The sequence below is a fragment of the Halyomorpha halys genome, unplaced genomic scaffold (assembly GCF_000696795.3).
Source record: "Halyomorpha halys isolate HHAL.00 unplaced genomic scaffold, Hhal_1.1 Scaffold171.1, whole genome shotgun sequence".
Classification (NCBI taxonomy): domain Eukaryota; kingdom Metazoa; phylum Arthropoda; class Insecta; order Hemiptera; family Pentatomidae; genus Halyomorpha; species Halyomorpha halys.
The window spans coordinates 485,420-502,484 of record NW_027115842.1 but is presented as its reverse complement, the minus strand read 5'-3'; the positions used below and the strand labels follow the sequence as shown (position 1 = coordinate 502,484).

Below are 17,065 nucleotides of genomic sequence, written 5' to 3'. Positions count from 1 at the left end.
TTTCTTATTATATGTTACTTTTTTACATTTTATACCCCTGTTATTTTACACTTATGTTTTTGTTTTCCTTTTGTAACTATGTGTTTGTATCTTTTTTAGCCCTGATGAAGGCCTGCAACGTGGGGCGAAACGTTGGCTCAATAAAATAGTATATTCTACTATTTGAGTTTTTTTTTACCGCACCTGGACCATATTCCTTTCATCTTTACACACGGTCAATCAATCAATAATCTTCCAGTATTTACATTTAAGTTTGACAAACACCTAGAAGTTAGTTCACAGCTTTGTTGCAATATGTTTTCATCATTTTATTTAATGAAAAATACTGTTCTAACAAATGTAATCTAGTACAAAAATACATGCCTATTTAATTATAAAAATTAGTAAGGAGAGATCTGGCTATATCAAAATAGTTATAGTAAGGAAAGGGACATATATGTCAGATATAGTTGTAATCAGAGTTGGGCAAATATTATTCCAATGACGAGAGACGAATACTTTTTTATTCGTGAATTTTCTACTCGAATAATCAATTATTCGTTAAAAAACATATGATTACCCATCTGAATACTTTTGTATTCGTCATTATTTTACACTAATAATCAATTATTCGAGTAAAACAATTCGAATAACCATTTGAATACTTTTGCATTCGTCTATTTTATAGAAAAATAATCTCTTATTCAAAAAAATTAAATGATAAACCATCCGAATAGGTTTGTATTCCTGTAAAGATGACATTTTTTGACTTACAGCTATACGTAGATATATTATATGATCGCGTATAGATTAATTTTAGCTTTTCTGATTTCTAACATATAAGGGTCCATTTATATGTTTCGGGATATGTAGAATATGAAAATGCTATCGATTTAATTATCACATATCGATTTATTTTAACTTTCTTGATAACTAACATGTTATGGTCCCGTTATACGTTTTGAAGTGTGCAGAATATGAAAATGATATCGATTTTAAGATCGTGTATCGATTTATTTTACTTTTCTGATTTCTTATCTTAGTGAAATAAATCAATACGCGATACTAAATCGATATTTTTTTTTTTTTTTTCGGCCAAGACTCCCATTGGAGACCTATACTGCCTAACCATGGTTGGGGGTCAAAGTTCTTCGTTTTGTGGGTACCGCCACGCAATGAGAAAAGTCAACGTCCCAGGCCGGATTCGAACCGGCACCGCCAATAGACATCAAATTGGTAAGACTGTGTCTTAACCACTGAGCTATAGGCGGCCCATCGATATTATTTTCATATTCTGCATATCTCAAAACATTTAAAGGGACCCTAACATGTTCGGGATCAAGAAAGTTAAAATAAATCGATACACGATCATAAAATCAAGAGCATTTTCATATTCTGCATATTCGAAAACCTAAAAACTGGCCCCTATGTGTTAAATATAAAAAAAAAAAAAAATAAATAAATCTATATGGGATCCTAAAATCGCTAGCATTTTCGTTTTGTACTCGTCTAAATATGTGAAATGGGACCTTCATACATTAGAAATTATTATTCGACTAATTATTCATTGGACTAATTTTTATTCGATTGAAATAGTATCTTAAATATTCGAATAATAAAATATTCGGATTGTTAAGTCGTATTTTTATCCGAATAAAAATTTATTCGTCTCTTGTCAATCGATTAAAAACTTCGAATAAAAAAGTATTCGTCATAATTTTTGCCCAACTCTGGTTGTAATAAGATAGGAAAATAGGGTGTTATAGTGAGATGTAAACATTCATTTTTTATTGTATACACGTTTCTCTATGGCAAACTATGAATATATCGATTGTATTGGCTTGTAAAGGTTTTAGAACAGTAGTCGGTAGGTTTCTATCTAGCTTGTGATGTTGGTTCTTACTAAAGTAAGAACGTTTTATGTTATTTAAGCGTAAAAAATAAAACAGTAAAAACATTTTATTTGTGTCCACCACCCTCGCGTTCAACATAGCTAAGACAGTTAAAATACGGAACGAAACACAAGTGCATCCTCGCCAAGAGCATTCTAGCTGAGAATGTTAAGACTTAGAAATCTGAAGTCAGAAGGTATGTTATATCCTACTCCAAACCTAAATATTCTTATCAATAAACAGTACTTAGGTCTTATTAAAAACTATTATTACATATGTTGATGTGGTTGTGAATAATTAATTAGTTCTGACTCGAATTGAAGATAAGAGGTACTCATCAGAAGGCCTGGACAATGCATGTTCATTGGGTTAATAAGGGAGTTAGTTAGGAGACGAATTGACATGAGTTTTGTAATTGATCAAATGAGTTTTATGGGAGCAAGCCGTAAATCCTTGCAGGAAGAAAACTCCACTCCGTAAGGAATTAGTTAACGGTCATGAAGAGGATAGTTAGTCCTACAGAAACTAGCTGTTGCTGCTTACGTAATGAAGAAAAGGTTTAGGGATGAGGAGAGATCCAGAGAACGTAGAGTGAAATAAAAGTCCAATATACATTTCCAAAAGTAGCACTATAATTTACTAATGAATGGAGTATGGTCCGAGTGCGGTAAAAAAAAACTCAAATAGTAGATAATTACACTATTTTATTGAGCCAACGTTTCGCCCCACGTTGCAGGGCTTCGTCAGGGCTAAAAAAGATACAAACATTAAATATATATAAACACGCTTACTTTTCATTTTATACCCCTGTTATTTTACATTTATTTTTTTCTTTTTCCTTTTTGTAACTCTAGTGTTTGTATCTTTTTTAGCACTGACGAAGTCCTGCAACGTGGGGCGAAACGTTGGCTCAATAAAATTGTATAATTATCTACTATTTGAGTTTTTTTTTTTTTACCGCACTCGGACCATATTCCATTCATCTGTACACACGGTCTATCAATAATCTTCCAGTATAATTTACTAAATTGCTACTCGCTGCCTTCTAAGGAAGTGGTTCCCTCAAGGAGAAATTCACGTTTTTTTTTATCGCGTTATGGCGATGGTCTAGGCTAAAAATGGTTAAATCATTCCGTCGAGAAACAATAGATAACCGGTAAATTCGATCGGTCCGTTCAAGAACGATGTATGAAGAGTGTGGTAAATAGGGAAGCGACATCGACAACAAAACATCGATATTCAATATTAGTGTATCGATGCTAACCAAACATTGCCAAAAATGCATCAATGTTTTTAAACATCTGTTTCAGTAACACAAGGTCTGTTCCAACAACGACTTCTGATTATCCAGAACTGCACGGAGCAGTATTCAGTTTGGGAGGGGAAAAACGCTTACTACGCATGCTCCAGAGAGTTAGAAGTGTTGTTGGAACTAGAGACGTTTGATATATCAATGTTCAATATTAAAATATCGATGTATATGAAACTTTGCCAAAAATACATCGATGCTTTTGAACATCGATTTCAGTAACACAAGGTCTGTTCCAACAACGACTTCTGATTATCCAGAACTGGGCGGAGCATGACGCATGCGCCAGACAGTCAGAAGTGTTGGTTGGAACATACCTTTAATTTATCTTTATCCAGTTATTAGCGTGAAGGTAGGAAGTACTTTCTTATGCCACCACATTGTTGATAGGAATCTACAGTACTAATTTATACAGTTATTTTTTTTTTCTATCATTAAGTTACTTTTGCATTTTAAAAAAATTAAAAATTGAGACAAACGTAAAACTTCGATGTTAAAAAAACATCAGCTTCAAAAAAACGATTTTAAAAGCATCGATGTTTTCTAAACGTCGATGTTGCATCTCTATTATAGATTAAATCGTTGATTTTTTTAATAATTGTTAATGTTTTTAGTGGCAATAAAATCAATATTTGTTTGGCTTTTTTTTTTTTATTTCTTGGCCCAGATATCTCATTATTATATATATGTTAAACTTGTGTTTGTAATTAGAATAAATTTGAAGCAGCCTGCTAAAAAAAAACAAAAAAAAAAACGCACACATACGGATTGATCCTCCGTAGTTTAATGAAGGGGGTACGCTTCCAGGGCAAGTGACGCCAGAAGGCGGGGCCTTACTTTCGTTGGCGTGGCATATAGTACGCCATATTTGACAGTTGATAGTTGTGGGTTGCTGCCGCACTCTCTATGCCAGCAATGGCTGACAGTTTACATATTTTATTCATAAAATTGTATCCATTTCTCTTAAACTATTATTCTAATACTTGGAGAAGTTTGTCGGGAGGTGCGGTCAGCAAAGAACAACATAAATAAACAAAACCATATTTATTTTATGCCGACGTTTCGACCTGAAACTCAGGTCGAAACGTCGGCATAAAATAAATAAATATGGTTTTGTTTATTTATGTTGTTCTTTGCTGACCGCACCCCCCGACAAACTTCTCCAAGCATTAATCTACGGTCAACTATCTACACCTCATTATTATTCTAATACTTCCCCTCAAGTAATTTAGATATTTTCAGGATTTCAATGGACTGCCTTCCGGAACCTCATGATTTTGACACCTACGTAAAGACGTGCCTTAACTTACTGGAGAAATGGTCTTGGCTATTCCAATATAGAAATGTAGATTTGTTGGAGTCAGGGATTTTAGATTCACCTAAAGCTTCTTGTCTATCATTCATCAGTGAGCTGCAGTTAGAGGATTTCAATCTTGTACCTCAAGGATTTATTAAAGTAACTAATCTATTAGTATTATTTATAGATTTATATAACTTTTTATTATTAATTTATATTATCTTATTTCAATAACTAATTAGCTACTTGCGATCACCAAAGGCTACTATCACTTCCATGACAGAAGTGAATCAAAATAGCGTTAGCAGTACTGTCATTCCTAGATTCCTAATTGTACTTTTTTATTTTATTTTATGTAATTTACAACTGTACTAATAATAAATATAAAAGTAAATCTGTGGAATGTTTTATTTACACTTGAAAATCTTGGGAAGGCATTAATTTTAATTAGTAGGTCCCATGGCCATCTTCTTTTCAGACGCCTCGGAAGATTATCAGGGATTGGTAAGAATGAGAGATTAAGAACTAATGGGTTAGGATGAGTAAGAAGTTTGGAATGAAAAGACGCATATCTGTTTTGAGCCAAATCTGCAACAAATAGGATGTTAAGGTCTTTGTTGATGAGTTTATTTATAATGTAATAAGGAATATCATGGATATTATGTAGGATTTTGGATTGTAAGGATTGGATGCGGGAGGAATTTAATGGTTTGGTAGAGCTCCTAATTGTACTTTAATTTATAAGAACTGTGGGGGACAGCTAAAAACTCCAACATCAAACGCATCGTCCTTTCAACAATAGTCTATGCTCCTTTCTATGTAACCAACAAAACCCTACATCATGACCTTAATTTCTCATTTTTATCTGACCTTAGTAAATCCAAAGACCCCACATTCCATAAGCAACTCACTCATCTTCCGAATCCCTATCTAGCATTACCCATCTCTGTCATCCTCCCAGAAGGTTGAAAAAGCTCCTGCCCAGAGACCTATTGGAAATAACTATGTTGGAGTTCTGGCAGTGGCCAGATTCTCCAGTCAAGTCTTGAGCGTCTGCTGCTAGCCCCCTCTCTCATTCTCCATTGGCTTTTAATACCAGTGACTTGGTTTAGAGAGAAGTACCGGGATCTCCGGAGTTCTGCTCTTTCCAACATAAGTGCTACATGTGATTCAAGTCATTCATGTAGGAGCTCCCTCCTTAAATATCCATAACCCATCCTATCTAAACCTTCTATACCTAAACATCCCTAACTTGTTGGCTTATTGATTGTTTTGGTTAGTATTACATAAAATCCTAGGTCCATGAATGCTGAACTCAATGTTAATTTACACTCTCCTAATTTTTTATAGACAATAACTTTTCTTCAGATCGTTTGGACATCCTAAATAAAGTAACCTGGCTGTAAACACCGCTTGGGCGAAATGATTCACTGCTGTCTTTATGCCCTCCTTTACCATATTTTCTTTTTTTTCATGACCACCTTCCTGGTGGTTTATTTTTGGCATAAGGGGGGAGGGGAGTTATCTGCAGGGTACAATTCTATTGTAACCATGGTGTAATATCTAGTTTCATTGCGGACCGCCACAGAAATAAAAATCGACCCCACATGCCGAATTCGGCTGGAATCGCTGCAGTTACCAGGATGCAAAGACCTATGCCTGAACACCGTCAGCTACAGATGGCCCCACCTTTATAATGATCATCTACTCATGGGGGGGGGGGGGAGGCACAGTTTGGGTCGGTTTATAAGCTATGGACTTTATTTTGTTCTTTTGTTGGCCTTGATCGTCTCCTGGGTGATTCGTTGAAGATCTATGTGTCCATCAGCGCTCCACAGGAAAGCCATCAAAGTTTTAAATTAATTCTATTACAAAAAGCAATCCAGCTATTGCTTAGTTTAGTTCACAAAACCCTTTAGACTTCTGTTGTAACTGCAAGACAGGTTAATTATCAGAATTTATAGGTAATTATAATTTTATTATTTATTAGGATGAATGGCCTTCAGATCTCAAGGTATTTTTGGCAAGTTGTCACCAATTAAAGCTTGTTATACCTAAATTTGTGGTCCCTTCTTCAGAGATTAATAAGGATTTATTCTGTGGGATGAAGCAGAAGAAAAGAGAAGAGGTTATTGCTCTCTCACATTTAGTATCTGAGACTTGTATGAAATTCGGAATCAAACACATAGTTGACATTGGTTCTGGACTTGTAAGTATATTACTATTTTTTGTTTTATTTTGTATTTGTTTTAATTTAATTTGTATTTGTTCATTTTATACCACTTAAATACTTTGCATCCCAATGTAAACAACCTTAAGATTGTTTCCATGGTAACAGTGACCTGTTTTAGTACTCAGTGGCATAACTAGACAATTTGGGGTCCAGGAAAAAAAATCCTATTTTTAATTTTTAAATTATGACGTTCTGATCAAAATACTATTTTTTTTTTCCCCAATAAAGAAAAAGAAACTCCTTAGTAAATTGAACCCAGAGCTGACTGCCTCCTCTTTCCTCTCTACTACTAGTGGTTATAAATTTAACAAATTATACTGTGATATGTATAAAAATATATATAATAAAAAACATGATTATATAATAATGTACAATTTTAGAAAAACTTTTTCATCTTATGGTCAAGTAAAATTAATTAAATTGGTCAACACTGTTAGTTTGAAATTAGTAGTAAAGATCAGGGTCTTGATGTTGTGAACGCGAGGGTGGTGGACACAAATAAAATGTTCTTACTGTTTTATTAGTTACAGTTAAATAACATAAAACATTCTTGCAGTGGAAACTAACAACTCAACAACTATGGCTTTTTGGTAACCTATGGCTGACTGTTATAAAGCAATTGGAAGCTGGTACAATCGATATATTCACAGTTTGCCACAAAGCAACGTGCATACTATAAAAAATGAATTTTTACACCTCACTTTAATAGATGTAACTGTTTTAGTTGCTAAAACAAAAAAATTATTGAAAATAACTGATTATTTTGGTTCTTTCATCTACAATTTATATGCGTCATATACCAAAACAAAATTTGGTGATAGTGTTACAGTATTGACCTTATCGTCTTTCTTTAATGCCATAAGATTAAATAAAAATAAGCATGTATAAATTAGGTTTTGAGAACTTATTTCAAGAAGATTGTAACTGGATATATTTTTATTTATTATTTAATGACTATTTTTGCAGGGCCATATTGACCGAATTCTTCATCATACTTATGGCCTCAAAGTTCTAGGAATTGAAATGGGCGTTGACAAAGTAAAACGCGCCAAAGAGATAGATGGTTCTATTGATTACATAGCTGCCAAACTTTCAGAAGAAACATTATCGCAAATGGTATCAACTATCGTTGATTGGCTTGGTGATGAACAAATGTGTTTAATAGCTCTTCATGCTTGTGGTGATCTGAGGTAAAGTCTTGTATAGATATCCAAATTTTATTATTATATTTTATTTTCCCTTTTAAATTAATGATAATATGAATCCATAATTATGAGAGATAGTTGACCGTGGATGATGAATGAGGAGAAGATGGTTGGGGGTGCGGTCAATAAAAAACACAAATAAGTACGATTTACTTATTTTAATGTGCCAACGTTTCGGCTAGAGTTTCTAGCCTTCTTCAGGGCTGTTAGCTGGAAGATCAAACACCTAATTATTATTATCATTAGGCGTTTGATCTTCCAGCTAACAGCCCTGAAGAAGGCTAGAAACTCTAGCCGAAACGTTGGCACATTAAAATAAGTAAATCGTACTTATTTGTGTTTTTTATTGACCGCACCCCCAACCATCTTCTCCTCGATAATATGAATCATTACAAATTTTTATCAATGAAACCAACATTGGTTAACATTAAATATTTTTTATTTATAATCTTAATATTTTCTTGAGACTGGTAATTCTTTAATAAATAACTCAAACACTATCCAATTATAGTCTCAAAACTTTATTTCTTTTATACGTCCAACGTTTCGGCCAATCCGGCCATCTTCAGGGACATCTACTACAAAAAGTTTCTATTATATGTACGATCCTACAAACAATTTAAATACTTAACATTTTGTAAGTTTTGAGTTATTTATTAAATATTTATATTATTTTCTATCTTTATTGACTGCCATCCGGACTATCTTCTTATAATCTACTTCATACGGTCAACTTCTTTGAACATTTTTTTTCTTTGATCATGAAAATACTACATAGATACATATTTATGATTGTTTCTAAGGAAGACCTTACCAACTGGCTTCCTTTAAGTGTGAACCTTAAGTTTCTCTTAACAGATTTTTGTATTCATAAATTCGTTTATTTGAAGAAATTTCTTTTTAACAAGGTGAAGCATAAATTAGCATTTTTAAAACAATAAAAAAAAAAAGTTAAAGATGTGCATTTAGAAGAAATCTATAATAAGATGTTGCTTTGTAATGTCAATAAATAATCTTCATCATTTAATTTTTTTTTCTAAGGATTCATAATATTTTGCATACTTTGTTTTCTTTTTAAGAAAATAAATCCTTACAATTTCTTATCTCCTTGTGTTCGGACATCCATTCATTATCAATTTTAATTACTCTATGTTTCACATGTTTAAGTGATTTTTCTTGATTTATAAAATCTCTCGTTTCTTTTCTTTCTGAAACTATGAATTAAAAATGGCTGTTCCAATAAGCAGTTAAGGAACAGCCTTATTAGGTGGGAGTCTGCAAATGGTTTCAGAAATAAAAAAAAAAAGGTTTTTTTTTTTCTTTTTTTCGGTCAATACTCCTATTTTTCATATTGTGGCACTGCCACCCAATGAAAAAAGTCAACGCCTCTGGCCGGATACAAACCAGCACCGCCAATATACATCAAATTGGAAAGACTGTGTCTTGCGGGCTGCCCAACAAAGGGTTTATGAATATATTCCTTACATTCGGTCCCATAATGTTTGTTTTCATGAATATATTCCTTACACTTGGTCCCATAGTGTTTGTTTTGATTTTAATTAAATATTACATAATTGTAAAATGAAAGGATTTTGTTACGTATTGGAACATACCTTCTCCATTAGTTTTTAATTCTGAATATGAATGGATCTATTTTAATTTTATTATTAAAATATCACTGAGAAACAGAGGAAGATATAAAATTATTTTTAATAACTTTTTCGGATTTCCTAGTCTGTCTTCTAACATAGAATCAAAATTTATTTTTGTGTTTTCAGGTTTATTTCTTTATAATTTTCATAAATTTCAATATTTACTTTAACTATGCCAATGTACTTGCTTTTTATAGTTTTTCACAATCCACAAATGATTTAATAGATTATAAGGAGGTGCAATATTAATAATATGCTTTCTATAAGAACTTCTGTTAGAAAGAAACAAAGCAATCAATCATATGATTATTCTTAATGTAAAAATAAAATGAAGTAATTTCAAAAATAAAACAATAAATATCTATTCAATATAAATCAAACTCAGCTTGACATTTGGATACAATTTAAAAAACTTTTTATCTGCTTACAGTATTCAAATTGGAAATTTATTTAAAGCACTGCCAAGAGCTAAATGTCAAATTTTAGTCCCCTGCTGCTATCATCGGGCAAACCTGTTACCTTTGTCGAAATCAATAAGAGAAACTGAACTAGTTAATATTAATCTACTTCGAATAGCATCAGATGTAAACGCGAAGCGCTGGGAGCTGATGACTTCTCAGCAGCATATGGCACACGGGCGCAGTGTGTTATCTAGAAACATCATGCAGCTTTTTCCTCAAACAGGTAAAAGTAAAATTTCAATAATTATAATATCTATATAATAATAATTATAAATATCTTTCACTTATCATCCTACTTTGAGCTTAAAATAATCTTTTCTCATTTCAAAACATTAATCTCATCAGTTATTATTCTCCCGTTCCATAATTTCATTTATAGGTAAGTGCGAGGAGAAACTGACTATTGACATAACAATCATGGAAACACAAAAGAAATTTATTTGTAAATATCAGTTTACTAATGCTTTTTTTTTATTCTCCACTACCTTCTACAAATTTATGTGTTCGATATTAATTTTTCTAAAATCTTTCCAACTGTGTAGTGTACATTTGTATTACACTGGGCCTACTTCTTTTTGTATATTTCTTACAGACAATCAACGATCTACCAAAACAAAAAATTTGTTTGGATTTGCATCCAATTATTTGTATTTATACCTCCATAGTACCTTGTCAGTTATAAAGATTGATGTAAGAAAAAAGGAATATGTTTATCTAATTTTGGAATTGTTGATTTCAGATAAAAACAGAATAAAAAAAAATCGTCGCCATCTTATGAGAAACTCTGCATTAGAAGACTGGGATTCTTGCTTGCAAAATTGCTTAGACCGTAGCTCCGGTTTGAATGAAGAGAAATTACGAGCTTTTTGGAACAGCCAGGAGTGGAGAATTGACCAGGTCGAATCTTATACATGCCTTCAAGTTTGTCTTCAAGGAGTTGCAGAAGGTCTGGCTATTGTCGATATTTTGAATCATACATTTGACTGCCAAAATTTTCATGTTAAACTTTTAAAACTGTTCGATGATATAACATCGCCTAGGTCTACTGGAATTATCGTGACTCGATTGTGAAAATAAGTTATGATAATTTTTAGTTCATTAAGTATTTTTCTACTAAAGTAGAAATTTATATTTATAGCATACCATGTTTGGTTGTATGCTGGAATGATAATACTCTGTTGCCGGCGTACATTATTCTGAGAAACCATGCATCCCAGGCTACTTGAGAATCTTCGCCTCCGGTCTGTTCTTCGCAGGGATTGGTTGCTACCTCCTCAGGTTGGGCTGTTTAGCTTAACTAGGCCCACCAATGAGAACGTGAGAGTGGAATTAGAGAGGTATTGGTCATATAATGTGCTTTCTTCCTCCTTGGTTAGTTATTGAAAGTTCATTAAATATAATCTTACAGAAATAAATGAAAACATATCTTTTGTATTTTTATCAAATGATATGAGTTTGAGCTTGTATAAATCCAAGTCTTAATCGACTTCAATGGATCCAGTTCTTACAGTTGCTATGAAATTTTATTTTATAAACTGCATATTAAATTTACATACTCGTATAAGAACAATTGAGCAAATATTCTACTTTAATAAAAAGCAAATCAACCTTAGACTCTTAAATGTCATGACCATTTAAATAATAAATGAGAAACTCCAGATCAAAATGCTTTTTGTACAATTTCAAATGAAATTTATTTATTTTTTGGTACCATCCTGTTAATTTGTGTTAGTAGCGAGTACAAATATATTATATGAACAATACAGTTAACATGCACCACCGTGTATAACTTTTATTTTATTTATTTTGCAATGGAATCCTCAATTATTTTTTAAAAGAAAACTAATTTTTAATTACTAGGAGGATACCAATCCCCATTTTACAATTTAGAAATTTTTATTATTCCACCTTATTTGTAAATTAAAATATTACATAGCGAACACTAAAAACTTTCTTATATAATACATCAAAGGGAATACAGTAGCAACGCTATCTATGAGTGTTTGGAAGGACTAACAACTTCATCACTGCCTTAACAGAGAGCACCACTCATGATGTAAAATAAAATATTACAAAATGATCTTTAAAATTTTTTTATATAATAAAGAGATTTGTATTATAATGATTCTTGTTAATTCTCTACAGAGCTTTGGAGTTTGTTGCTCATTGCAAAATGAATTCTGTTCATTAGATACGATTTTTTGTTTGAAAAAAAATTAATTCTGTTTGAAATGGACAAAAAGCATTTTGGTCTGATATTTTTGTAATGAAATCACGACAGATTATGTTTAAACATTTTGTGATCAGTAAACCAATATTTTTATTTTGTTTTAAATTAGTTTTTTAATTTTCAAACTCGAACATTTATTGGAGATTAAAATTCATTTTATTGTTTAATTTTAATTAGATTTTTATTTAAATTTCTTAAAGAGATATATTATTAATTAATAGAAAATCTGACATATAATGAATATTGCTAATTCAATTGTACAAAATAAATTAAATTTTGTTAAAAACTTTTCAATTAATTTTGTCTTATATGATGTAAAAAATAATGGAATTGTAGGAACTCTCGCAAGGGAACTGTTATCAAAACTCTTCTTTGACATGATTAAATAACCTAGAACTATTGCACTAGTAACATTCAGACTGCTTCAGAAGTTGTCGAGACGCAACTGAATGACCACAGTACCTGTAAAAGTCTACCTTTGAGAAGGTAAATCGGATATCTATATAAAAAATTGATTAATTTATTTTTCTTATTGTATTGAGGAAATTCTTTTATTGTAAATATCACATTATTAGGGACAATAGAGTTGGAAATAAAAAAGTTCATGATCAATAATTCTTTTTTATTCTGCTCCTTCAAGATACATCAACTATACATATTATATTAATACAGTTGTACATTTATACATCTGATACAGTTTTTCTTTTCTTTTTTGATAAACTAACTCTATAGATCTTACTGATGACTGGAATTACTTTGTGATAAAACTACTAGTTTTGAGACAGTCTGTGGAGAAAGTAGTCCCTCTGGATGTTCATTCAGTCATTCATTATGTCCAGTTCATTCAGAGATGCACCATTTTAGCAAAGTTTCTATATGTTTAATTCCAATATGTTATTTAGGTTCAAAATGGCCCCTAAGGTTTAAACGTTTAAACCTGTACAAGTTCAAAATATAAATTCATAGGAAAAAAGATATATCATTCTTGGTGTAAAATTGTAACTCGGGACATACCTATATTTCGTAACTTTGGTTAAAAAATCCATATAAAAAATGGGTATTCCCTTTTAAGTGAGAATTTCGACACCTTGTTCTGTTATCAAAACTGTATGTTCCCACTGAGCTGTTCTTGAACCGTCATTGGTGACTGCAGTCCACTCATCTTCCAATATTGTCACTTCTATTCCTCCTTCGCTTAGTGCTGGCTCTATAGTAAAAGTCATTCCAGGTTTCATAATTAACCCTTCGTCCCTAGGAGTTCCTGAAACATCTAACAAAAAGAATGAATTTATAATCTTAACACTTTCTTGAGACTGGTTAATATTGTTTAAATAAATAAAATTTTATCCATTTGTCATAAAACATTTTTTATTCCTTTATAAGTCCGACGTTTCGGCCAATTCTTTGTTGTGATAAATTTTAACAAAGGAGGTTGACTGTGATAAATAATTTTAATTTTTAATTTTATGTAATCAATTTGACTAATTAGGGTAATTTGAGGAGTAATATAAATTACCTAGGTAGAATAGCCTGAAGTTGTTTTATAAATGATTTAGTTCTAAAATTGTATTAACATTGTCCTTGAAGATGGCCGAATTGGCTGAAACGTCAGACTTATAAAGGAATAAAAAAATTTTTGAGACAAAAATGGATACAATTTTATTTATTTAAACAAAGAAGAATGAACATCAAAGAGATTATTTTACACCCTTAGGTAAATTTTATATTCACGTCTCGTAATACATAAATATTCCTTGCAAGAAAGCTAAAGAAAAAAATACTGATTAAAATTATCCAAAATGATAGAATAAAATAAAACCATGATCCAAAAGTACATATTATTGTGTAAGATTATTTTACTCAGTAAAAATAAATATTTTTAAAAGTGTTGCTTTTCAGTAAGAAAAAATATTATAACTTGATTATCAATAGACTTGGTGGTAAGATTTCAAGTTAACAGCCTGCATGAAGGCTAGAAATTCTGGCCGAAATGTTGGCATAATTAAATAAGTTACTTCAACTTATTTGTGTTGAATTTTGATCGTACCCCCAACCATCTTCTCCTTGATAATCAATAGTTTCATGCATGCTAAAGCCAGCTCTGATATACAGCTGCAAGACCTGTGCTTTTACAGATAACCTAGAAAGCAGAATCGACAGATTTGAATGCTTGCATAGGCTGGTCAATCAATATCTCATGATATGAAGGCAAGGAGGTTAAAATGGGCAGGGCATGTGGCTTGGAGCAATCCATCAGGACGCCTTTACACAACAATAAATGCCAGTATAGTAGGCAAGAGGCCAAAAACTAGATGGATAGACAGAATTTACAAAGATGTGAAAGAGTTGCATGCAGCTAATTGGAAAGCAGTAACAAGACAGGCAGGCATGGAGAAGAGGTTTGTATAGCCAAAGATCTACGTTTATAAAGACAACCAAAGAAAAAAAAAGTTGCATTGATCTATACATAATTTATATATTTAATTTTATTAATTATGGACATATTGCAGGCAATAGTTCAAATTTTTGAGACGAAATAGTTTGGGGCACAACCAAATATAAAGCACAAATGATTTTATACTGTTAAAAGGGTATCAAGGTTATCAGCCTTCTTAAAAAAAAAAAGAAATAGAGCAAAACATTGTGAAGATATAGGAGGCATCAAACTCTAACCATTCTAATACTGCTTTGAGATAAATGTTTTTGGTGTCTCTAAAAAAATATTCCATGTAATATATTTTAGGTACTTAAGAGGTATTCATGATGTTGTGTTAAATGTTTTACCATGTTAAATGTTATAACTATAAGATTGTGAGCAGCCCTATTTAAAGTCATGTTAAACGTTAAATGCATAAGAGCTCCTAGCGGATTTTCTCAACAACTTGTTGTATAAGCCTTTATGTTTATAACCTTCCTTCCAGACCCTCATGTTATTGTTTACTTCAGTTTTGATTTAAGTAATTAATTACAACATGCCTAGAGTGAGTGAAAAGTGGAATTTGTGTGAAAGTTTAGCTTATGAAATGAAATGAAAAAATAAATTTATTCTGGGACATATGTCCCCTAAGAATAATTACATGGTTCATATAGTGAGATTTTTATCTGGCGAGCGTTTACAAATTTTCAGATAGTAGAATGAAATTACATTGTTTTTTTTACTGTTTTTTTTTTCTCAAATGTATCATTAAAATTATCCATTCTAGTTTAATAACAGGGATATGAATACCACAAACACACGAAAGAACTGAGCTGTCACAACAAAAATGGCGGCGATCTCAACTGGTCTATTGTGTGACGTCATTCTCCATTTAACAGACCAAGTAACAGACTCTCAGCCATGTTAAATGTTATTTCGTTTTACTACGATAAAAGAAGGCAATTTTTTTCGATTTAACATGAGTTTTTCCATTTAACACGCTTTAACATGTTAAACCAAAGATCATGAATACCCCTTTAATATCTAAAGTACCTGAGTTATAAAGTTAAGTAGCTTATATTACCTCCTACACTATCAAGGTAAGTTTTAAAAATGTACCAAAGGTCGAATGAAAATATGATAAAACCAAATATACACATGTTGACAGCACAGCAGTCTAACAATTTTTCTTGTTAAGAAAGTATATTGCGGACCAGATTAACTTCGTATTTTTCTGAAAATTCTCTTAATTATTGTGACTTCAAAACATTTTTAGTTATACCCTGTATGGACAAATCCATAGATATAAGTTATATTTGTAATGCTGCTTATTTCATATGTTAGTAACTTAGATAAGATTTAATAAACGTTAACAGATTGTTTCATACCGAAATGGTAAACATCTGGTGGTCCATGAAAGTAAGAACCAATACCATGTCCTATGAAAGCAGGAACAATGGCATAACCTTTCTCTCTTGCAGTTTGCTCAATTACTTTGCCTTAAAATAAAATAAAAACTTATCAACAAACTTTATAATAGTATTTTTCTAATTAGGGATTGACCAATGAAAAAACAAAATACATAATAAATAATATGGTTGACCACAGCAATACAATAAAATTATATGATGTATGCTGAGGTTTTGGCCAACTTTCAAATCATCTTCAGGGCTAATCAAACAAGATACAACAGGAATAAGAATCTGCTCTTTAAAAAAAAAAAAAAATTAATAAACTATATAAGAAAAATTGAAAGGTAAAATCAAAATAAAAAATAAGTGTATGATAGAAAAAGATCTGTGGTATCATTATTGTATAAAATAAAATGTTATTAAAAATAAAACCCCTAAAATGAAGGCATTTTAAAAACTGTAGTTCAAAACAACTGGTTAAGATAAGAAATAAGATAGTAGGTATAGTTAGGGCTTATAATAAATGGAGATTATGTGTGAAAATTAACTATTCTTTTACATTATATTGCAAAGGTTATTATATTATAATTTAGGAGGAGAAGATGGTTGGGGGTGCGGTAAATGAAAAACACAAATAAGTACGATTAACTTATTTAAAAAAAAAAAATTTATTTTCACCCTCCCGTAACATTTTCTTTATAAAAAACACTTAGTCATTGTTGTAACGGCTTTTTTAATTCAGAGTTTGGCCGCTATTAGCGCAGTATCCATTAGGCGTTTGATCTTCCAGCGAACAGGTTCTTTTTTATTCTTTTTTTGTTTTCTTTCCCCTTTCTTTATTTTACTCTTACCCCTTATTTTCTCCACTTTTATCCATTTTCCTTACCCGCGTTATAAGTTTTGTTCACTATACTTATAATTTGCCTCTTTATCATCTATTATTGTTACATATATTTTCTTCCTCTCAATTTTCATTTTC

General features: G+C 31.5%; 2 protein-coding genes across 4 annotated transcripts in view; one reads left to right on the top strand and one right to left on the bottom strand.

Moving 5' to 3' along the window:
- Window positions 1–675: 675 nt before the first annotated feature.
- Window positions 676–12,870, top strand: LOC106678995 (methyltransferase-like protein 25B). Its single transcript, XM_014417895.3, has 6 exons — window positions 676–2,067; window positions 4,423–4,636; window positions 6,468–6,686; window positions 7,677–7,900; window positions 9,998–10,251; window positions 10,768–12,870. The coding sequence occupies exons 2-6, from the start codon at window positions 4,430–4,432 to the stop codon at window positions 11,097–11,099; spliced, it is 1,236 nt and encodes a 411-aa protein (XP_014273381.1). The 5' UTR covers window positions 676–2,067; window positions 4,423–4,429; the 3' UTR covers window positions 11,100–12,870.
- The window catches only part of LOC106678992 (methionine aminopeptidase 1D, mitochondrial), a 6,370-nt gene continuing 2,168 nt past the window's right edge, over window positions 12,864–17,065 (bottom strand). For 2 of the 3 annotated variants that reach the window (XM_014417891.3, XM_014417892.3), the window contains exons 5-6: window positions 16,063–16,173; window positions 12,864–13,528 (exon numbers count right to left, since the gene is read on the bottom strand). In XM_014417891.3, coding sequence (XP_014273377.1) covers window positions 13,326–13,528; window positions 16,063–16,173 — 314 coding nt within the window. In that variant the 3' untranslated portion in view covers window positions 12,864–13,325. The remainder of the gene's footprint in view (window positions 13,529–16,062; window positions 16,174–17,065) is intronic. The other variant, XR_001342879.3, reaches the window with a different exon arrangement.

What these genes read in the sequence shown, in the direction of transcription:
- LOC106678995 (XM_014417895.3), top strand. Translation starts at nt 4,430, where the DNA reads ATGGACTGCCTTCCGGAACCTCATGATTTTGACACCTACGTAAAGACG. An exon ending in TACCTCAAGGATTTATTAAA is followed by an intron (nt 4,637 to 6,467) that starts GTAACTAATCTA and finishes ATTATTTATTAG; the next exon opens with GATGAATGGCCTTCAGATCT. An exon ending in CATGCTTGTGGTGATCTGAG is followed by an intron (nt 7,901 to 9,997) that starts GTAAAGTCTTGT and finishes ATCTGCTTACAG; the next exon opens with TATTCAAATTGGAAATTTAT.